General features: G+C 50.7%; 2 protein-coding genes and 1 non-coding gene across 4 annotated transcripts; 2 read left to right on the top strand and 1 right to left on the bottom strand.

Moving 5' to 3' along the window:
• The first annotated feature begins 514 nt into the window (after nucleotides 1–514).
• Nucleotides 515–7,715, top strand: PHOSPHO1 (phosphoethanolamine/phosphocholine phosphatase 1). 2 transcript variants are annotated; one of them, XM_008499955.2, is made up of 3 exons: nucleotides 515–751; nucleotides 5,583–5,667; nucleotides 6,448–7,715. In XM_008499955.2, exons 2-3 carry the CDS (start codon nucleotides 5,623–5,625, stop codon nucleotides 7,207–7,209), a joined length of 807 nt encoding a protein of 268 aa, XP_008498177.1. In that variant the 5' UTR covers nucleotides 515–751; nucleotides 5,583–5,622; the 3' UTR covers nucleotides 7,210–7,715. The 2 variants fall into 2 exon arrangements, with proteins under 2 accessions (XP_008498177.1, XP_030321905.1); XM_030466045.1 differs by lacking the exon at nucleotides 515–751 and adding an exon at nucleotides 2,526–2,758.
• A 3,476-nt stretch (nucleotides 7,716–11,191) lies between these two features.
• On the top strand, nucleotides 11,192–12,975 carry GNGT2 (G protein subunit gamma transducin 2). The gene is made up of 3 exons (XM_008499966.2): nucleotides 11,192–11,328; nucleotides 12,339–12,428; nucleotides 12,741–12,975. Exons 2-3 carry the CDS (start codon nucleotides 12,345–12,347, stop codon nucleotides 12,864–12,866), a joined length of 210 nt encoding a protein of 69 aa, XP_008498188.1. The 5' UTR covers nucleotides 11,192–11,328; nucleotides 12,339–12,344; the 3' UTR covers nucleotides 12,867–12,975.
• Nucleotides 12,976–15,208: 2,233 nt separating this feature from the next.
• On the bottom strand, nucleotides 15,209–15,280 carry TRNAQ-UUG. The gene has a single exon. It is a non-coding gene; the product is annotated as a tRNA-Gln (tRNA).
• Between the last annotated feature and the right edge of the window lie 6,294 nt (nucleotides 15,281–21,574).

A 21,574-nucleotide genomic window follows, 5' to 3' on the forward strand; every position in this document is an offset into this window, starting at 1 on the left:
GGGACTGCCCTCCTTGTGTGCCTGGCTGGGCACCCTGCAATTTGGTGTCCCGGGGACCTAAAATTAGCCTTGGCATCCAAAAGTTAGTCTTAGCAGCCCCCTCACCCCCACCCTGTCCCCGGCTTACTTCACCCGGGGGACTGTGGCTCTGGGCTCCTGGAGGGTGGGCGGGTGAGGGATTGCTGTCCCCTCGGCTGTATTTTTGGCGAGTATTTGTGTTGGGTTTTTTTTGTTGCTCAGCACCCCCTGCACCCCCTTGGCTCGGGGGTCTCACCCCTTGGATTAGGGCAAAATTTCCCCACAATGTCTAAAACGAGGTTTGTTGCTTTGGCAACTTCTAGGAGCTACCGCGTTATAACCGGGGAGTTCGGGGGGGGGGGGAAGAACCCCGCAGGGTTCCGCGCTTCCCCCCCTACCCTCCGCGATGGGGGCGTGGTCTAAGTTTGGCTCCACCCCTTTGCTGCGCGCTGCGGCCGCTGCCATTGGCTGAGCGGGCGGTGACGTGAGGGGACTGCGGTTGTTCCGCCGAGTGGCGCCGCGGCTCTGGTTCCGTCGCCTTAAAGGGGCCGCGCTGGCGGCAACCGCGGGCAGTGGCACCGGCCCCGCCGAACGAGAACGCCGGTGCCCCTTCCCCCTTCAGGGCCGAGGCAACCTCCCCCCTACGTTTCAGTCCCCCCCTTTACACTGCCCGGCGTCCCCGTTCAAGGTCGAGACCCCTCCGTACCGGGCTCTCCCGGGAGATTCTGACCCGGTAAGGAGGCTCCAGGGGTGTGAGGCTGAACTGGGGAGGTACCGGGAGGTGCTGACCTGCCAGGAGGCTCTGAGGACTAGTGTACTGGGTTTGGGCACCGGGATATACCGGTCCCGTAAGGCTGGCGGCGGTACCGGTAGGTGCCCGCCCGCTGGGAGCTCCGGTGGTCGCGGTTGCTGGTGCCGGTACCGAGAGGTGCTTCTCCGGTAGGGACCTGGGGGGACTGGGGTGGCTTGTGCCGGTACCGGGACGTGCCGATCCGGTGAGACCCTGAGGGATCCGGTAAGCTGGTGCCGCCGTTACCGGAGGGTCCCCACCTAGTCAGACTCTTGGAGAGCCAGTGCAGCTGGTGCCGGTACCGGGAGGTACCTCCAAACACTGGTCGTGCTTGTGTCAGCCTCGTTGCGGCTCTCACCGGTACCGGGAGGACCCGAGGAGCGGGTTCTGCACCCCCGAGATTCTGCTCCGGGGGCTGGGCCGTGCCGGTACCGGAGGCACAGCAGCTCTTGTGGGTTCCGGCTCTATCGGGACCTGCCACCGAGGCTCCGGAACCTGGGATCCAATTTTAGATTCCCCCGAATCAGCCTCCAATCCTACCCCGCAGCGTTTTAGGGCCAAACCCACCTGTTTGGGGCTTTCTGGTATTTTTGTTTCATGTTGCAGAGCTGAGCGCTCCGGCAGCTCCCGGGCAGGCGGCAAGAAAAATAAATACCAGGAAATTAAAAATATGGAAGATTCCCCATCAGCTGAGGTGCATGGGGTGGTGACCCAGAGTGGGGGGGCTCGGGGGTCCCATATCCCGCCCCCCCGTGCCGGGGGGAGTTGGGGTGAAACCGTGGGGCAGAAGAAGGGAGTGGAGGTGGCACCTCGAGGTGCCCAAGAAACCTCTCCGAGCCCTGCTGAGGAGTGATTTGTGTTTTTTTTTTTATCTGCTTGGGTTTGTTAATTGATGTTAATATTGTTGGGTGTATTGATTTCTGATGTTTATTAATTTTTTTGTTTCTTTTTTTCTCATTTTGTTGGGTTTGTTGTTTGTTTTTTTTTTACCCCTTTGCTTTATTTCTGGGAGCTGTGTGAACCACCAGGGATGGGAGAGGGTTGGGTTTGATTCCAGGAGCTGTGAAATTCTCCCATGATGTGCCCGACGTTGGTGGGGAGGGAGGTTTAAGGGGGTTTTTTGCCTCCTTTGCTCTCAGGGCTTTCTCTGTCCTCTCATTTTTGTCCTTAATGCTGTCTTGGTGGGTGGACAAACAACTTTGCCAAAGGTCAGTGGTTGGGTTAAGTTAAAATTAAAAAAAAAAAACAAACCAACTCTGCTGTCCACACCAAAAACACCAAATGTTTTTTTTAAGGCTAAAAAATGTTAAATCTAGCCAAGAGCAGAGGGTGCCAGAGTATTAAAACCCACTCAAAAGCTTCACCTTCCTTGCCTGAGCCCTTTCAGGGCAGAAGCATCCAACTATGGCTGGAGGTGTTGCCAGAGGGGAAGAAAACATCAGAATTTTGGAAATAAGCATCCTTAAGCAATTCTTTTTGCTGCTTCTACCAGAGAGATTTTTACCCTTCTCCAAAACTGGCTGTGATAAAGCCTTTTTGCTGCATGATTAATAAGCAAATACCTGTTTTATTTTCTGTCTTGACAACCAGGATTTTTTCCCTTCTGGAGGGAGTCCCCTTGGTTTTGTTTTGTGTTTTGGTTTTATTTTTTTGCAGAGGGTGATTGGACAGTGGGTGAGTCAGCCCTGCACAGAAAGAGCTCTGCCAGGAGCAGGGACACAGTTCCACAGGGATTAATGTCTCCCCAGCTGCTCCATCCCACGCAGCCAGCACTGTGGTGTCCACAGGCACTGCCAGCTCCTGGTTGGATTTAAGAGGGGGAATTCGAGGCTCGGAGATTTGCTGGGTATTTTTTCTTTTCCCTCTCTGCACTGGGATTTGATGGGACTGCTGACAAAAGAGCCCCTGGGGGAAGGATGGGATTTGCCTGGCAGCCTCCAAAAGTTGGTGGTAAGATGTTCCCATCCTGGACTTATTTTTTATTCATGGAATAACCCGACTTAGATTTTTTTTCTTTTCTTCTTTGCACACCAATGCTCCACGTTGCATCCCTGGCTGCATCCAGGGATAGCTGAGAGCCAAAGGCAGCTCCTGCAGGCTGCTCCCATCCTGCAAGCAGCAATTGGTCACACTGACTTCAGGAATTATCATTTTCCTTAAAAATCCTTTAGAAAATGACCCAGTGGTCCCTCTCTTCCCCCCACCCCACGATGGGGAAGCAGCATCGAGGCACTTGGCTGCAGGCAGGACCAGTGGTGGTGCTGGGGATAATCTGGTAGAGCCACTGGTTTTGGGTTCCAGCTTTTGGGAGAAGGTGGATTGAGCCCTGATGGGGATTTTGGTACTCATGGTGGTTCAGGAAAAGCAAAGGAGAGGTGGGAAGGGGAAGCAGGAGCTCAACTGAGGGCATTACCATCAGATTGGGGTGGGGGATGCAGCTTTTGACCTCCTGCTGCTCAGCTCTTGGAGGATCCAGAGCTAAAATAAGCTAAAAAAGACCAAACTGGCTTTCTGGTGCTTATAAGTAATTTTTTTGTGTATGCAAGAAAGCATTAACTCAGGAGAGGTGGAAGGTGTTGAGTGAATCTCAGCTGAAAAGCTCTGAAGGGACTTGAGGTTGCATGCAGGTTGCTGGTCAGACCTGTGTTTGACCTAATCTGCCCCAAATCCCAAATATCATAGAATCATAGAATGGGCTGGGTTGGAAGGGACCTCAGAGATCATCAAGTCCAACCCTTGATCCACTCCCACTGCAGTTCTCAGCCCATGGCACTGAGTGCCACATCCAGGCTCTTTTGAAATATCTCCAGACACAGAGAATCCACTACTTCCCTGGGCAGCCCCTTCCAATGTCTGATCACCCTCTCCATAAAGAAATTCTTTCTAATCTCCAACCTAAACCTCCCCTGGCACAACTTGAGACCATGGCCTCTTGTCTTGCTGAGAGTTGCCTGGGAAAAGAGCCCGAACCCACCTGGCTCCAACCTCCTTTCAGGGAGTTGCAGAGAGTGATGAGGTCTCCCCTGAGCCTCCTCTTCTCCAGCCTCAACACCCCCAGCTCCCTCAGCCTCTCCTCATAGGATCTGTGCTCCAGTCCCTTCACCAGCCCAGTTGCCTCCTTTGGACCTGCTCCAGCACCTCAATCTCCTTCCTGAGCTGAGGGGCCAAGAACTGGACACAGGACTCAAGCTGTGGCCTCACCAGAGCTGAGCACAGGGGCAGAATCCCTTCCCTGGACCTGCTGGCCACGCTGTTCCTGATCCAGCCCAGGATGCCATTGGCTTTCTTGGCCACCTGGGCACACTGCTGGCTCATGTTCAGCTTCCTGGCAATCCAAACTCCAAGGTCCCTCTCTGGCTGCTCTCCAACCACTCTGTGCCCAGCCTGTAGTGCTGCATGGGGTTGTTGTGGCCAAAGTGCAGGACCCGGCACTTGGCCGTGTTGAACCTCATCCCGTTGGAATCAGCCCAACTCTCCAGTCTGTCCAGGTCCCTCTGCAGAGCCCTCCTGCCTTCAGCTGATCCACACTCCCCCCCAACTTAGTGTCATCTGCAAACTTGCTGATGATGGACTCAATCCCCTTATCTAAATCATCAATAAAGATATTGAACAGAACTGGGCCCAAAATATTTGCTCTTAGTCTCCCCTAAGTCTTCCCTTGGTCTTCCCTACTTTGCAAAATGCAAGAATCTTGGGTCCAGAGGACCTTTTTTTTTTGGGGGGAGGCAGGTTAGGTCCCTGTGTCCTCATCATCCCTTCGAGCTGCCCATCATGCCCCATGTCTATGGGAGTCACCAACCACTCCAGGGCTCTCCTTGTGGGACCACAGCATTTCCTTAAGGCTTAGACCCAAATTATTTATTTCCTCCCCACTCTTAAGAATACAATTAAAAAATAAAAATCAAACAAACAAAAAAACCCAAACAACCTGCACTTTATGCTTACTTTCATTTTAAATTTATTTTTAGTTTTAACTTTTCCTTTGCTTTGAACCTGAGAACTGGGAGTTAATCCCCCCCCCCAAGATGGCTGTAGCATTATTTGGCTGCAAATGCTGCCTGGACATAAACCTCAGCTTTTACTGTGTGTTTCTACAAAGAAATAGCATTTGGCTTGAAGGTTTGACAAAAATCAGTGCCTTTTAAAAGCACTCCAGCCAGGATTTCATTCTCATGTCCATGTCTCCTTTCAGCCACCCCTGGGGTGGTTGATTCTTTTTAGCAGAGTCATGGATTGCATTGGTGCCCAAAATAGTTTGATGCTGGGCTTCAAACCAGCCCAACCCCCCGTCCCCTCCTGTAAATCACCTTCAGCCAAAAAACTGCTGGCATGAAAAAGAAATCACTGGAATCCTCTTGTGGAATGCCCACAAGAGGTTGGCAAAATTCAGGAAACATGACCTGGGTTTTTTTTCTTTGGCTCAGATTGGCACAGCCTCACCAAAGCTCTTTGGGTACCTGGTTTCCTTCCAGGCTAAATTAAAAAGAAACACCCCAAACTAATTGCACTGGAAGAACAGGGGAATTTTGGAACAGGGCATGGGTTGCTGGAGTTTATTTCTTCTTTCATGGGCAGCAAAGACCCCGGGTGCTTGGGGTGGGGGGAATTAAGAGGGATCAGCAGCATTAAACTCTTTAATTCCTCCATCCCTGGGACAAAAGGTCCTGAACTTGTAGGACGTAGACCCCAGCCATGCCCTGGCCAAAAGTGGCACCTGGGGACATCCCAAGCCATTAACCAAATTCCCCCTCTCCTTCTTCTCTGTGGTTTGCAGCCCTAAAGCAACGAGATTCCTGCAGAGGGATGTCCTGAAAATGAAAAAGTGCTGCGAGGGCGTGGGGCTGCCATGCCTGTTTAAGGTCAGTGTCACTCTCCACCTGCCTTTGGCCTCTCTCAGTGGGGTTTTCCCCTCTTTTCTCAGAGGCAGAGAGAAGGAACCAGGTCTCCAGCCTGCAAATCTCTGGCTACCAGCAGCACGGGAGCAGCTGGGAGGTGGTAGGACCTGGGGTGAGTGCAGGGAGATTGGGCTGGGGTCACCAGAATGGGTTCAGTTTGGCTTTAGAGGCACCAAAATCCATTTAGGTTGGGTTTAGAGGCACCAAAATGAGTTTAATTCAGGTTTAGAGCAGGGTAGGAAGCTGCTTGGAGTTATCCCAGGGTCCTCAAGAGCCTCTGGAGCCCAACCCAACGATGATGGAGCAAAAATCAACCTGAAAAATGTTTTCCTGGCAGCAAGAGGGGTCTGCAGGGACACAAAGCCCTGTTCAGAGGTGGGCCAGGAGCTGCCTAGGGGGCAACCCCCCACACACACACAACCCCTGAAGACCCTCTCTGCACACAACACTTCAAGGCACAGTCTGTCCCTGTGTCCCTGGGGAAGGACATGTGTGGTTGTGGCTTGTCCCAGTGACCTCCTTGACTGCAGGAACGGGATTAGTGATGACAAAATGATCTCTTTAGAGGCACAATAAACTCCTTAGTGTTCGGGCTGAGGTATGGCAGCAGAGACTTAATCCCCCCCTCAAGCCCTAGCTGGGCTAATACGGCCACCTGGGAGGTAGCCAAAGAGCATTGCTCTAGTGGCCACCATCATGACATGTCTTGAGCTAACGGCTGGACCTCATCCTTTCACCTGGCAGGGTGTGGGTATGGCCAGCTCCAGGCCTCCCAGCTACCTCCTTGTCTTCGATTTTGATGAGACCATCATCCAGGAGAACAGTGATGACTCCATCCTCCGGGCAGCACCAGGGAAGGTCCTTCCAGACCACATCCGCCAGACCTTCCGCGAGGGCTTCTACAACGAGTACATGCAGCGTGTCCTGACCTACCTGGGGGACCAAGGGGTGAAGATGGGGGACTTCAAAACTATTTATGAGAACATCCCCTTGTCCCCTGGCATGCCAGAGCTCTTCCAGTTCCTCTCCAAAAACCATGAGCTCTTCGAGATCATCCTCATCTCTGATGCCAACACCTTCGGCATTGAGTGCAGCCTGAGGGCTGCTGGGGTCTACTCCCTCTTCCGTAAGATCTTCAGCAACCCATCCAGCTTTGACAAGAGGGGTTACTTCACCTTGGGGCCCTACCACAGTCACAAGTGCCTTGATTGCCCGGCCAATATGTGCAAACGCCAAATCCTCACCGAGTATCTGGCAGAGAGAGCCCAGGAGGAGGTGGAGTTCCAGAGGGTCTTCTACGTGGGGGATGGCGCTAATGATTTCTGCCCTTCTGGGACTTTGACTTCAGCTGATGTGGCTTTCCCAAGGAAGGGTTACCCCATGCACCGTATGACCCAAGAGATGGAGAAGAAGCAACCTGGAGCCTTCCAGGCCACTGTTGTCCCCTGGGAGTCAGCTGCAGAAGTTGCCTGTTATCTCCAGGAGCTCGTCAAGAAGAAGTGTTGAGGGGGGCTGGGAAGAGACTTGCTTACCCTAACCATCTGGGAAAGGAGAAGCTTGAGGTGTCCCATCCTGTCCCTACCAGCTCAGCCCCTCTCCTGGGTTTTGCTTTTCTGGCTTTTCTTTCCTAGCTCCTCTCTCCTTGGTGATTAAAGCACTTTCTCAAGGTCCCCCCATCTCCTCCTGCCACATTGAGTCAAACCCTTCTCTATGCAGCTTGGACATCTGCCCAGTGTGGCTGTTTGGCAACATTAATGGTCATTTATTTTTATTTTTGGTGATTTTTCACAAGAGCTATTCCTAACAGGCTTCACCCCACCAGGAGCTCCATGCTGGTCCCTGGAACCTGATGTTCAGAATCTCCTTGCCTCTTTGGGTGGCCACTGGGAATTTCTTATGGGCAAATCTGCTGCCCAGGCTGCTCCAGTTTGCCCTTCATCTGGGTGAGGCAATCCTTGGCTCAGCTGCTGATGGAGTTCATTGTCCCTTAAGACTTGACTGGGAAAAAAAAACCAATGTGAAGGACAGGAAACCTTTTGGAAAAGTTGTACCTTGGAAAAAAAAAACCTCTCATAGCACCCATCCCCACCCAGGTACCCATGGCATGGGCCCAGCAACTGCAGGACCTGCCCTTCCACCTCCAACCTCTGCTTCCAGGGCAGAATAGAATCATGGAATGGTTTGGGTTGGAAAGGACCTTAAAGATCATCTCATTCCAACCTATCCTGCAGGGACCTGTCCAGCCCAGGTTGCTCACCCATAGGGTGGATGGGTTCCTCCTCACCGACCCATTCCTTGGAACCCCTCCATGTTTGCTGGATCATGTTGGACTCTCCTCCATGGGGGTAGACTTCCCTCCTGAGCTGCTGGAGAGGTGATGGACCTCCCCACAGGAGGCTGGTGCTGTAGCATTTCTCCTGCCATTGGGTCCCCCCCATTCCCCCTCCACCCCACTGCAGTATTAATTGTCCCTTTTTATTGCACTCTGCAATGGGGTGTCCTAAAGCATTTGCTGCTCTCTGGTGTTGGCTTCTCCTGGATATATCCACAGCCTTACCGACCCCTGAGGGTGGCTTTGGACACCCTGGCAGCAAAGCTGAGCAGTAAGGAAATAACCAAAGCAGCCCTGAGATGTTCCTCCTCTATTTCACCCCCCCACCTTCTTTGTTCTTCCTCCTCCAGACCCCATTCAACTGTGTGGAACTTAAAGCCATGGAAATTAATAATAAATAAAAAAATAAATAATAACAATACAATAATAATAATAATTAATAATAATAATAAATGCATATAGCGCTATCTCTAGAGTGCAGCCACACAAGTTGGTTGTAGCCAGCACAGAAACCTAGGTGTGAAATGGCTCCAACTTGCATCTACATCTTGTTTCTTGGGCTGATGAAAAAAGGGAATGGGGTTGGAGATGGTTTGGGATGGAAGGAGTTGGGGATGAGAATTGGGGATGGGGATGGTGAGGGTTGGGGATAGGGGGGATTGGGGATGGGGATGGAGGGGGTTGCGGATGGGGATGGAGAACAGGGTCAGGCTACAAGCCATGCTCTGCAGGAGACCCTTTGGGGACCCTGGAGGGGCAGGATTGGACCCCCTGGGACATTCCCACCCCCACCTCTGCATCCCAAAAGCTTTTGGGGCAGCAGGCAGGGTCCCTGGGGACATGGGTGGGTGCTGCTCACCTCCTTGGCCCTGGGAGAGCTGCAGCTCCCTGGTGCTGAACCTTCCCTGCACCAGCAGTGGCAAAATATTAAAATAAAAATAATATTGGGGCGGGAGAGAGCCCTGGGGGGGAGGGGGAGGTGTCCTGGAGGCTGCCAAGGCAGAGCAGGGTCCAAGGCAAAGCCGAACAGGATGAGGCTGAGCTCGGTGTGTGCTGTGGGTGGGGGGTTCTGAGGAGGGGCTGCTTCCCTCAGAAGGGCTCCAGAGCATGGACTTTCTCCAGGGAGCTCTGCAGGGTCCAGGGGGGGTCCTCTGTGGCTGGTGGTGGTGGCAGGGCCATGTCCTCCAAGGCTGGCAAAGCTGGTGGCAGCTCAAGGCCATCTGGAGCTGCAGAGCCCCCCCAGGACATCACCATGGGTTGAAGGGCTCCATGTGGGGGGGGTGGCAGAGGCCACATGCAGCCCCCACATGCCTGTTAAGCTCCAGCCTAGACCACCAGGAACTCACCTGGAACCATGAGGTCCAGTGGAGGCACAGCCAGGTCCCCCAGTGGTGGCAGGTCCCCAGGGAGAGGTGGGGGTGGAGGGATGATGGCCACAGGTGGTGGGGGTGGTGGGATGGTGGCCTCAGGTGCTAGGAATGGCCCCAGCAGGGTGGGTAGCAATGGTGGCACAGAGACACCCTCACTGGGGGGTTCCCAGGGTTCTAACTGGAGCTGAGTTTCCAACTCCACCCTGGAGTTGGAAACACTCTCAGAGCCAGGGAGACCACCAAGCCAGGCTCTTCAAAGCACCCAGGGACCGCCCTCTGGGTCTCTCCATCCCAAACCCCATGCAGAGCTGAGCAGAAAAGGGGAAACTGAGGCACGAGGAAAAAAAAACGAACGAAAGAGTGGTTGGTAGCAAGCAAACAAGGGTGCTCAGGGTCCCTGCTCCAAGGGCAGAGCCATCACTGTCACCCACCAGCCTCCACGTCACCTGGGCTGTCCCCAGCATCGCCCCAAAGCCACACCTCATCTGTTCCTAGCTGTCCCCGTCCCCCTCACCTGCAGGTAGCTGCTCTCGCAGTAATCGGCCACCCTGTGCAGGTTGCCGTGGTGGTCACGCAGCACCTGCCGGCCCGCCGGGATGTCCCGAAGCTGCAGCTGCTCCAGTTCTGCCATGGTTCTGGGCTCAGCTCCTACTTTCTCCCCGCTCCTTTTCCGCACCGCGTTTTGAAGCCGCTGCCGGCGCTGACGCAGCCCCCGCAGGCGCCGCGGTGTCCCCGTCCGTCCCCCCCCCCCGACGGACACCCCGCAGGCGTGGGGACCTCCCGGGCCACCTTCACCTTCATCGTGGTTCTCAGGACAGAGCCGGGGGCGGAGGGGTCAGTGGGGAGGGGGCCAGCCTGGCCTCAGCCCCATGGGGGATGTCTTGGGGGGAAACAATTGGCCACAGCTGGTGGTCAAGCCCAGTGGGGCGAGGGAGGAGAGGGGGAAGGATGTCAGCCATGGAGGAACTCCTGGTGGGCTTGGGGATGAGTGGGACTCATCCAGAGAAGGGGATTCCCTGGAGGTCAGCCAGGTCCCCCCACCAGGTCCCCCCACCCTGGAAAAGCCCCGTGCACCCCTTGTGACATTGCCCACAGGGCTCAGGGCACGGAGGGATGTGACAAGTGACCCTGTGGTGGTCCCACTCCATCCCGGGACAGAGTGTCCCTCTCTGTGCTTGGCTAAGGATGCTTCTCATCCCCACGGGTGAGGCTGTGCCGGGGGCAGGAAATTTCCACTTCCCCAAGCTTGGAAATTCCCCTCCAGCCTCTCCTCCTCCTCCTCCTGCAGAAGCTTCCTTGGGACCTCTCGGGCTCCATCCTCAGCCCTGGTGACTTCTTAGTGGCCAAAGACAAGCAAAACCCACGTTAGGGCTTGGTCCTTCCTGAGCCCCTCCCCCCCCCCAGCACAAGGAGGAGAGAAATTATGAGTTTCCTCCAGCTCCTCACACTTTGAAGGACCGAGAGCTGCTCCCGGCCCCTGGAGGTCCTCTCAACCCCAGCTCCCCTCATGTCCATCCCCTCAACCCCACCAAAGTTCCTCCAAATCTCACAGGGGACAATCCTGGACCAGCTAGGACACAAATGCTTCCTAAGAAGGGCTTCCCAGTGCCCCCAGAGCACTTCCCCTCCCTCCCTCCCTCCCTCCCTCCCTCCCCCTCCCCCCCATCCTTCCTCCCTCCTCCTCATCCTCCCAGATTATCCTCAGGGGGCTTTGAGGTTAATGCCCAACACCTGACCAGTTTATTCTCCTGAGTCTATTATCAGCTTAAAGACCAAAGACATCTGGTCCCCACCTCCCTCCAGAAGAGCTGAAGAAGTCTCAAGCTCGAAGCAAGAGAGCAAAGGCTCAGAAGACACCATCTCCTCTTGGATGGATCTCTGAACATCTCCACCACCAAGAGGGGCAGCCCCTCATCCCCTGAGGTAAGTGGCTTCCCTCCTCCCAGGTACAAAGAGCATCATGAGGTCCACCCAGTTTGGATGTCACCTCCTCTGGGGCTGGTGGCACAGCTGTGGCTCATAGAGTCATCAAGATTGGAAAAGACCTCAAAGACCATCAAATCCATCGGCTGAGAGTAGGAAGAGGACCACTGGGCACAAAGACCAGGAGAGCAGCTCCAAAAAAACATCAGGGAATGGGACATGCAAGCTTGAGACCTCCCAAAGCAGAACCAAGGAACTTGGCTTCATGATGTTTCCTTTTTTTTTTTTTTTTTTTTTTTTTTTTTTTTTTTTTTGTTTGTTTTTTGTTTTGTTTTGTTTTTAATTCAAAAGGTTGTGGCCAGGCTTTTAACCCCAGATTTCAACACAGGAACAGACCCCAGCAGTGCAGGGCAGCTGTGAGGGAATCTCACCTCCCCCTCGTGAAAAATTAAAACAGAGCTGGATTTTTCCAACCCACCCAGCCCCAAAAGCCTTCTGGCCTTCCTCTGGTTGCAAAAACCTGAGTTTACAGACATGAAGGAGTCATAATCCACATTTAAACTTACCACAGGGGGAAGGCACAAGACAAAAAAAATATAGGTATTATATTTAGTTCCTTAAAAAAACCAGCCAAGGTAGTGGCTTTTTTTCTGGGCTCAGCTGAAGGGGCCACCTCTTTCCTTGGGCAAGCAGGGTCTGAGGTAGCAAAGGCCTCTTTAAAAAACAGGTTTGATCCTCCTCCACTGCCCTCAAACTGCTTCTGTGTCTGGGTGCTCCTGCTGAGAATAAGCAAAGAACAATCTGGTGACAGCAGATGTTACAAGCAGAGGCTTGAAAGGTGCCTCCTGTCTAGGTTGGGCTATGTTGGGTTGTTGGTTGTTTTTTTTAGTATCAGCCCCTCTCTCACATAGGGGTAGCTGAGACATCTGCAGTGATGTCAGGGGAGAAGCAACAGAGCCTCAGCAGTTCAGCTGGCCACTGGTAATGGGCAATTTCCCTGTGGGTTACAGGCCAAAATGGCTCAGGACATGACAGAGAAGGAGCTGCTGAAGATGGAGCTGGATCAGCTGAAGAAGGAGGTGAAGAATGAGAGGCAGATGGTGAGTCTTCCACCCAAAAAGCCTTTCCTTGGGGTAACTTTCTGCCCTGAGCATGCTTGCAAAGAACCACTGAAATTCATCCCCCAGGGCAGGCAGAAGCAAACGGGCTTAGCTCTGAGGCTGCAGCCCTACACCCAGCAAGGTGCTCACAGCACCTCAGGGATGCTCTTGGGAACAACCCCACCCTGGGTGGGATCTTTACAGTCACAGTTCCCTCTCTCAGCTGCACAGATGGGATGGCAGGCAACTAATGAGCTCTGCAGTGAGGAGTTGATGCCATAACCCACACAGAGCCTTTTCCTTCTCTGCCAGGTCTCCAAGACAGCCAAAGAGCTCAAGGACTACATCGAGTCCATGGCAGGTGAGGACCCACTGCTGAAAGGAGTCCCTGAGGACAAGAACCCCTTTAAGGAGAAGGGTGGCTGTACAATAAGCTGACACCCTCCTGTTGTCACCACTGGGCACAGGGAATTCTCCCACCTGCAAGCCAAGACTGTCAGAACCTCCTTTCCCTGTAGTCTGACCTCATCACAGGGGAGTCCAGAACCAAAGACCAAAGCATAGCACAACCAAGGGCCAGCAAAAGACCAAAAAAAGAAAATAAAAAAAAATTTATCCCCACAGCACAGTGTGTGCTTCTGGGCTCTCACACCTGATTTGCATTTGGTTTCCTGCGAGCAAAACTTCTGTATTTTAGCAGCCACCAGCAAACTGGGTTTTCTTTGAAACCACAAAGCTGGGGTTGGGCTCAGACTTCTCCAAGCAGCACAACCCTGCAGAAAAACCTTGCTCAAGCTGTAGCCTCTTTGTGCCTTGGATTCCCCATCTGGCACAGGAAGGCACTACCCTCACTGCTGCTTTGAGGCTTCCAGGGGACTGAAGTTTTATTCTCTTTATTCTTCTGCATCCCCCCCAGCCAGTGGCCACCACTCCTGCAGCTCTCAGCTTGCATTCACCAGGCATCCAGAGCCAGGGGACGACCAGAGCAGGGCTGTGTGGGCTTCACCTAACAGGGCAGGGCATGGTAAGGAGCAAGACCCCAGGCAGCTTGTTCAAACCCTCACCTTGCCTCTCAGTCTCACTTCCTCCCTTTGGCAGCTGTGGGAAAGCAAGCACAGGGCTGTCAGGTCCTGCCTGCAACCCTGATGGCTCCCAGAGCTGCCTCTGCTTCACCACCAGCTCCTCTGCTGCTGCTGTCAGGGAAGGGGCTGCTGGGCCACCTGTATGGGCAGAGGGGATGCAAAGTCCTGTCCTACCACATCCACGAGGATTTGGAGGAAGTTCAGGCAATAGCAAGATGGGACTCACCAAGCCCCCCAGCTAGCAATGCCAGGCCATGATCCTCCTGGTCCATAGGGCAGCTTATTTTCTGGGACAAATTTCATCCCTTGCTTGATACAAAAAGCAAAACAAAACAAAACAACATCCCACTTCTGAATTCAGGAGGGTGATCCTTTGGGGAAGATTTGTGGGGTTTTCTTTCGCTCTTGTTTCTTCTTGCTTTTTGTTTTTGTTTTTTTCAAATCCTTTACAGCTACATGCTCTCTCTTTGAGAAAAACCTCCAGAACTTCTCCAGGTCACCAACCCCTGACAGAAAGCTGCATCTTTATTTAATTTTTTTTTAAACATCTTGAAGTCACTCAGGTCCCATCCCTACCACAGGTTTGTCCCCACCCTACTTCTGCTTCCTACTAGCTCATCACCCACATGGGGGGAATCCATCCCTCAAAGCCCCCCAGCTCTGCTCACAGGTCACACACCCCGGAAAAACAGCAAAATTCAAGACATAGCAAAGCCAAAAGGCTGCAAACTCGGGGCAGGAACAAAACCTCCTCCACCCATCATCTACCACAATGCTGCTACAGCTCCAAGAAGGTGCCTGGGAGCAGCTTAATGTTGAGCATGCAGGTAAATCGCTTTCCAGCCTCATTTCCAGCAGTTTTTCTGCCTTCCATTGCTTGGACACATCGGCCCTGCTCAGCACCTCATCCTGGGGGTTTCCCTCACCAGAGATGCCCCAAGATGGGGGTTCCCTGGCAGAGAAAGGACACAAGGAAGAGGCTTTTCCTCAGGCCCAATCCCCCCCCTGCAGCCCGCACCTCCACCCTCCTCCTCCCTCCCTAGCCCAAAAACCTGACAAAAATAAATGTGATTTTTCTTCTTTCTCGCTAAATAAACCCGAGAGCTCCAGCGTGGCCTCTGTCTTTCTTGTAGCAGCCAAGGCCGTGAGGGCCCTGAGGAGCGGAGCTCCCCGGAGGCTGCCCCTAATCTGGGCAGATATCCCGGAATGGAGGGGATTGACGTCGTTAATCGATCTTAAAACGGCTGGAAACTCGCGTCACTCCCTAAGCTTAAGGGATTCGGGGCGCTTCTGGCCTCAATGGCGGCTTACGGCAGGGCCGGGCCCCCAGAGCCGTTCCTCGCACCGCCCGCCCCGAACTCGCGACCCCCGGATCCACGGAGGCGTCCTGAAGGAGTCCCCTATACACGGCTGGGAGGAGGGGCGTAGTGAGCTCTCAGCCAATAGCAGCGCGGAGGCATGAGAGTGTCAGCTCGCACACCCAATCACCGCCTGCGCAATGAAAGGGGTGAGGAGGGCGGGGGAGGAGGGACGAACTCCTCGGCACAAAATGGAGCCCGGAGGGTGACAGACGCACTTGGTGTTCCCTCACGCCCGCCTCCCATTTCGCGGTCGCCTCCCGCCGCGTTACCGCTGTGGTGAGGGAGGAGAGGTTTATTTCATAAAAACAAATTAGCAGCCTGAAGGAAAAGCCTCACGAGGTCCCACCGAGATTTGAACTCGGATCGCTGGATTCAAAGTCCAGAGTGCTAACCATTACACCATGGGACCGCTACGAGTCACTTTTGCCGCTGCTCCCTCACCCTTGGTCCCCGTCACCCGTGGGTGGTGCCCACTCCCCCGTCACCTTCCAGCCCACGGGACCCCCCCCCAGTAACGGGGTGCAGCTTCCTCCTCCCCCCGCAGGTGGTGTTTGAGCGGCTGCGGTCTCTGTGCCCCTGGGTGGCCGCCCTCCGCGCTGTCCTCGCAGTTGGGGTGGGGACAATCGCGTGTCCACTCCCTGTCGCGCAGCATCCGGACAGACCCCCCCTCCCCACCTCCCGGGGGCTGCAGCGGGGTTGGGGAGAGCGCGGTCGATCCGGCTGCATCCCCGGGGGGAGGGGGCTTTGCAAAACGGCCACCCCCCCTCTGTCAGCACCCGCGGGCAAGATTATCGGCCCTAAAGTGATATTAATTATACCTACAAACCCATCAAATCACGGCCACGGCCCCGTTTGGAGGTTGCCGACAGCCAGAACAGAACCGTAGCATCCCCTAGGATGGCCCCGACCGTCACTGCTGCCACCCCCAGGCCTTGTCCTCAACCCTCAACGTCTATTTTACAACCTTTATTTCTCTATTTTTTTCCACCATCTCTCCTTTATTTCTCTATTTTGTGGCTGGTTCCCACATCAGTTCCCTGGTTTTTCTCGGTTCCCCCTTTATTTCTCAGTTTTTCCCTTATGTTCCCTTTTATTCCCCTATTTTTCCTCCATTTCATCTTTATTTCTCTGTCTTTTTCTATCCTTTATTTCCCTATTTTTTCTCCTTTCCCACTTTGTCTCCATTATTCCTCTTTTCTCTTTATTTCTCTATATTTGTCTTTTGCCTTTCTTTTTTTTTTCTCTATTTCTCTTCTTCGTCTATTCCCATTTATTCCCCTGATACTTTCCTCTATTTCCCCTTTTCCCTATTTTTCCTTTATTTCCCCTTTATCTATTCCACTTTATTTTCCTGATTCTTTCCTCTGTTTCCCCTTTACTTATCTATTTTGTCTATTCCCCCTGTGTTTGCCTCTATTTATTTTATTTCCCTATTTATCCTCTATTCCCCCTTTATTTCCCTACTTTTCCCCTTATTTTCCCCTTTATTTCCCTACTTTTCCTCCATTTTCCCTTTTATTTTGTTCTTCCCCTCAACTGCATAAAAACAAACACTGTTTTACTTTTTTCTTGGATTTTTTTAATTATTTTTTCTCTTTATTAAAAATGAAACAGTGTAAAGCGGTTTGTGGCAAAAAGAAAAAACAAAAACCAACCAAACAATCAAAAAAACCCAAACCAAACCAAACAACCAACCTAAAACCATAAACAACCCCCCCAAAAAAACCCAAACCAAACCAAAACGAAAATAAAAACAAACCCCAAAACAATCAAACAAAAACCAAACAACACAACCCAAAAACCCACAAAAAAACCAAAAAGAAAATCAACCCAAAAACCTCACTGGAAAAAAAACGGAGCCCACACCCACCCCTAATCCCAACTCCACATCCAAGCCAACAAATTGCCGGGGAGACAAGGGGAGAGCATGGATTAGGAGAGGCAAAGAGGAGAGGGAAGGGGGAGAAGGTGAGAATAAATAAATAAGCTGAAAAAAAAACAGGCAAACCGACAGCGTTACAAGAAAGTGTAATTTTAATTGGTTTTTTTCCTGAATAGCTTGAAATTGTCTCAAAGTGGCTACAGGGAGAAGCAGCACCCTGGGGTGCACCCATCCATCACCCCCTTCATTCTGCTTCCTCCCCCCCCACCAAAACAAAACAAAACAAAAAAAAGCTGAAAAAAAATAAAATAACCCCTCAACTACAATTCCTCCAGCAAACATACGAGGTTCAGCCCCACTGGGCCTGGTGAGCGAGGAGGAGCATGGAGGGGATGGGAGAATACCCAAGTTCAAAAGGAAAAAGAAATGGAAGACTGAGCATTAAAAAAATAATAAATCAATCACAACCAAACATTTTGGACTGCTGAGGTCTGGTGCTTTTACAATTAATGACCACTTGAAAGTGAAAAAGAAAGCCCATAAATTCTATTTTTAAAGAACATTTTTCTTTGGAAAAAAGAGAGTAATTTTGTTTTTTTTATTTTTTTCTCCTTTTTTTCTTCTTTTCTTTTTATTTTCCCCTCTACACTACAGCACATGGAGTTGCCACTACCTAGTTTTTATCTATTGTCACTAAGAGGTAGATAAACAAAACTGAATTGGTTCCATAGAACGTGGTGCCCCCCGGGTTTGAAACCTCGGGTAGGTTTCCCAGGGGAGGTTTCACCTCCTCTAGAGCCACCCTAAAATTTCCTGGGTTCAATTCAGCTGCAGGAGCCAAGGGAGGGGGTGCTGGCAGAGGTGGGAGTTGTGCTTTAGGGGAAGATTTCCTCCTAAAATCAAGGAATTGGATCCCAAGCTGAATCCAGATGCACTTCAGAGGAATGAGCCCAAATCAGCCCTTTCCTGCCCCAAAATATCAATCAGCTCCTTTCTCACTGGACTTGGCTTTGCAGAGACCATTTCCCAAACTGGTTCATACAAAAGAAAAAAATTGCTTCAGTCCTGTCCTCCACCCCGATTCCTGGGGCCGAAGTAATTTGGTCAATTATTTGATGGTTTGTAAGCCAAAACAATGAAGATCCTTTCCAGGGGCAGCCTGTGGAGATTTGCAGCACCCAAATGGCTTCTACAGTTCCTAAGCCGTGGCAGAGCATCCCACTGCTGGGGTCCAGCAGAACATCCCACCACCACGGTCCTGCAGAACCTCTCACCATGGTTCAGAGGAACGTTCCATGACCTGGTGCAGCATTCCACAGCCCAGGAGAGCATCTGGACGTGGTCCATAAGCATCCCACTGCCATGGCCCAGAACATCTCACCGTGGCTGGTGGAGCATCCCACTTCCACGCCTCTGCCAATCATCTCCCACCCCCACTCAGAGGTATTTGTCTTTAACAAAAACCCTCAAAAATCCAGTAAAGCAGCAGGGATCCAACACCCACCCCAGTCACCCCAGTGCTGGCTTTTCAAGGGCTCCTCCGCTATCCCACCACCTCCACAGTCCCCTGGGAGCCTTCCTCACCACCTCTCCTCTTCCTCGTCCCCCTGTCCATCCCTTGGCAGCTCTGAGGTAGTTTGCAGGTGGATGTTTGCAGCTGCACAGGCTCCCAGAGTCAAAATAAAAGAAAATAAAATACCAATTTGTGACTGAAAAGCCTCTGGATGGTTTCCTTCTGCTCTGGATCTCCTTGGCAGTCATGGATGAGTTGAAAACGAAATCAGATTTTAAAAAAACAAATAAAAAAGAAACCTAACAAATACAAAACCGAACAAATAAAAAAAGAAAACAAATTACAAATAAAAGAAATAAAAAACAAAACAAATGCCCCAAAACCCAACCAAAAAATCAAAACCCAAAACTGAACAAAAAAAAACCCCAACATAAAGCAAACAAAAACACAAGAGGCCCCCCCAAAAAAACAGAAAAAAACCAAGCCCTCAAAACTCAAAAAAACTCAATTAAAACCAACAAAAAAGCAAAAATAAAAACAAACAAAACAAAGCAAAAAAAAAAAATGCCCCAAAATCCAACAAAAAAGCAACATAAAGCAACCAAAGAAAACATCAAAGGATGCCCCCAAAACCCCAGAAAAAACCCAACCCCTGAAAGAAAGAAAAAAAACCCAAAAACCCAAAACCCCACCCCATATTAAGTTTTTTTTCTAAAAAGGCTGAGTGAACCAAAGGGGTCTCCATCTCTTTCCTCCCCACCCAAAGCTGCCCCAAGGAATCCCAAATCCTTTCCTGCCCCCTCAGCTCTCACCATGCCCACTCCTTGCCTGGCAACCAGAAAATTCTGAGTATGTTGCAAGATTTCCTTGCAGAATACGAAGGAATTTCACAGGATCACACCCATTGTATTCAAAGAAAAAGAAAAAAAGGTACAATGGAAAAAATAAAATAAATAAATAAAATAAAGTAAAATAAAGTAAAAAACAAAGCAAAAAAAAGAATCAAAACACCCCTCAAAAAAAAAATTAAAAATCAACTTTTTCTTCCTAAATCTTCTGAAAGTAAGGAGGTTCAAAAAAATATCACAAGCCAGGGACGGGGAGGAAAGAGCTATATCCTGAAAAAGAAATTAAATTAAAATGTCTTCAACTGTCTTAGAGCAAGTCTGCGTTCCTCATCTTTTGTTTTTTTCCCCAGAGTCTACAAAACCTTTGAAAGAATCTGAGCTAGAAATTAAAATATTACAATATCATCTTTTTTTTTTCTTCTGTCACTGATGAACAACCTGGCTCATTTTCCTACTTTTTGCTTTTTTTCTTTGTTTGTTTTTAATACACTAAAAGAAATATAAAAACCCCCCAAAAACCCTAGAACACCCAATGGCCAGGAATCCCAAGAGGCAGCTTCAAGGGGGTTTCCTTGCAATATTTCCATGGGATTTTCCTTTCCTTCTGAGTCTGTAAAACCCTTCCAGGCTCAGCATCACCCCTGACCCCGTGGGTGCTCTGAGCTTCTGGGGAAGCCTCCAAAATGGAAGAGAAGGATTTGAGATCTTTGTTTTCCATCTTTTTATCTCTTTTATATTTTTTTCCTCTCTTTTTCTCTCTTTTTCATCAGCAAAAGAAGACACTGACCATTACAACGAAGCCAACCCCCAAGTCTGTCCATCCCACCCCCAAGATGTTTCCCATGGGCTACATGGAATTTGTTCCTTCTCCCAACCCTGGCACCAGCAAGTGGGGAAACTGAGGCACAGAGGAGCTCTTCCTGCAGCTCCTCCCCACCCCAAAACTCCTTTGATCCTCTCCTCCTGCTAACTTCAAAATTCCTTATCCATCCTCTAACCAGGAATGAGTGGGGGGAAGCTGCTCATGGGAGAAAAACCCAAAAACCACATGAAAAAATGAAAAATTCCATTCTTTTTGACCAGAATTAAACCAAAGCACAGAGGAGCTGACAGCACCACTCACCCCTCCAGGAGGGGCTTTCCCCTAAATTACCTTTTTCTTCCAGTGCAAAGAGAGAGGAGGATCCCTGCTTGGTTTTTGGGTTCACTAGAGCTTTTTTAGGTGTTTTTTATTTTTCTTCCTATTTTTTTTTTTTTTTGTCCCATGGCTCACTTGTGTCTCTGCTTTCTCCCTTCTTCCCCCCCTGGTGCTCCTCCCAGCTCAAGTTTGGCTCTGGAGAAAGCTGGGGAGATGCTGGGAGGAGTTTTCCTGACTGCACATCACTTCCCTGGAAATCACTGCCCTTGGGAAAACAAAAGAGCTTCCCAAGGAAAAAAAAAATCAAATCACAGTAAATCAAAGTCCCGGTCACTCCTGGGTTAGGGGCAAAGGGGTGAAAAAGCATAAAAGGTTTCCCTGAATTATCAGATTTGAGGTCAAGATCTCACTGCACCAACCGGGACTGGGGGTGGGATCTGTGGTTTCCTTTTGTTGTTGTGTTTCTTCTGTTGTTGTTTTTGTTGGTTTTGTAATTTTCTTTTTTTTTTTTTTTTTTTTTTTTCTTTTTTTCTCCCTCAATGATAGAGTTTGAACCAGTTCTCAAAATGCTTGCTGTTGGACAAGACAATTCTAATCACCGATGTCTGAATACACTGCTCTGTGCAAGGCTGGGGTGGGGGGAACAACCAAAAAACCCAAAAAGAAAGAAGAAAAAAAGAAGTAGAGAGCCAGAGACTAAAAAAAAAAACAAAAAACCACAAAAACCCAATTTTCTCTGGGACAAGGGGCCAGTTTGCTTTGAAAAAAATTAAATTAAATATTAAAAACTAAATGGGGAACAGTCCCTGGACTGCCCTCATGGGGCAGGAGCTGCCAGCTCACTGCTGCCAACACAGATTTTGCTCCTTCAACCTCAAATTTATGGGGGAAAAAAAACCCCAACCAGGTCAGTGCATCCCTGATGAGCTGGACCCTGCACTCTCCACCCAACCTCAGATTTTGGTCCCACCAGCACAGTGGTGGGATGGGGACAGCAGCACCCACAGCTCCCAGAGTTACTGGACGACCAGCAAGTATTTTAGATTTTTAACAACCATTCAAAAACAGGGTTCTTTCCTGCCAAAATAGCAAATTGGACTAAAAATAAAAAATCCCCATGGACCTTTTAGGGCAGACAGGTTCAGGTGGGTTCCCAAGGTTGGATTCATCCTCTCTCCCCTCAGTGTGTGCTGGAGATAAAAAGAAATGGCTCTCATTTTCTCATTTGGTTTTTTTTTCTCTCTCTCCCCTCACTTTTTTTTTCTTCTTTTTTTTTTTTTTTTTTTTTTTTTTCCTCTTAAATTCTTTTATCCTCGGTAAAA

Source organism: Calypte anna, chromosome 27 (assembly GCF_003957555.1).
Source record: "Calypte anna isolate BGI_N300 chromosome 27, bCalAnn1_v1.p, whole genome shotgun sequence".
NCBI classification, from domain to species: Eukaryota; Metazoa; Chordata; class Aves; order Apodiformes; family Trochilidae; genus Calypte; species Calypte anna.

Excerpts from the sequence above, each read along its gene's own strand:
- PHOSPHO1 (XM_008499955.2), top strand. The coding sequence starts at position 5,623 with ATGAAAAAGTGCTGCGAGGGCGTGGGGCTGCCATGCCTGTTTAAG. Across the intron at positions 5,668-6,447 it reads GGCTGCCATGCCTGTTTAAG|GGTGTGGGTATGGCCAGCTC; the intron begins GTCAGTGTCACT and ends TTCACCTGGCAG.
- GNGT2 (XM_008499966.2), top strand. The coding sequence starts at position 12,345 with ATGGCTCAGGACATGACAGAGAAGGAGCTGCTGAAGATGGAGCTGGAT. Across the intron at positions 12,429-12,740 it reads TGAAGAATGAGAGGCAGATG|GTCTCCAAGACAGCCAAAGA; the intron begins GTGAGTCTTCCA and ends CTTCTCTGCCAG.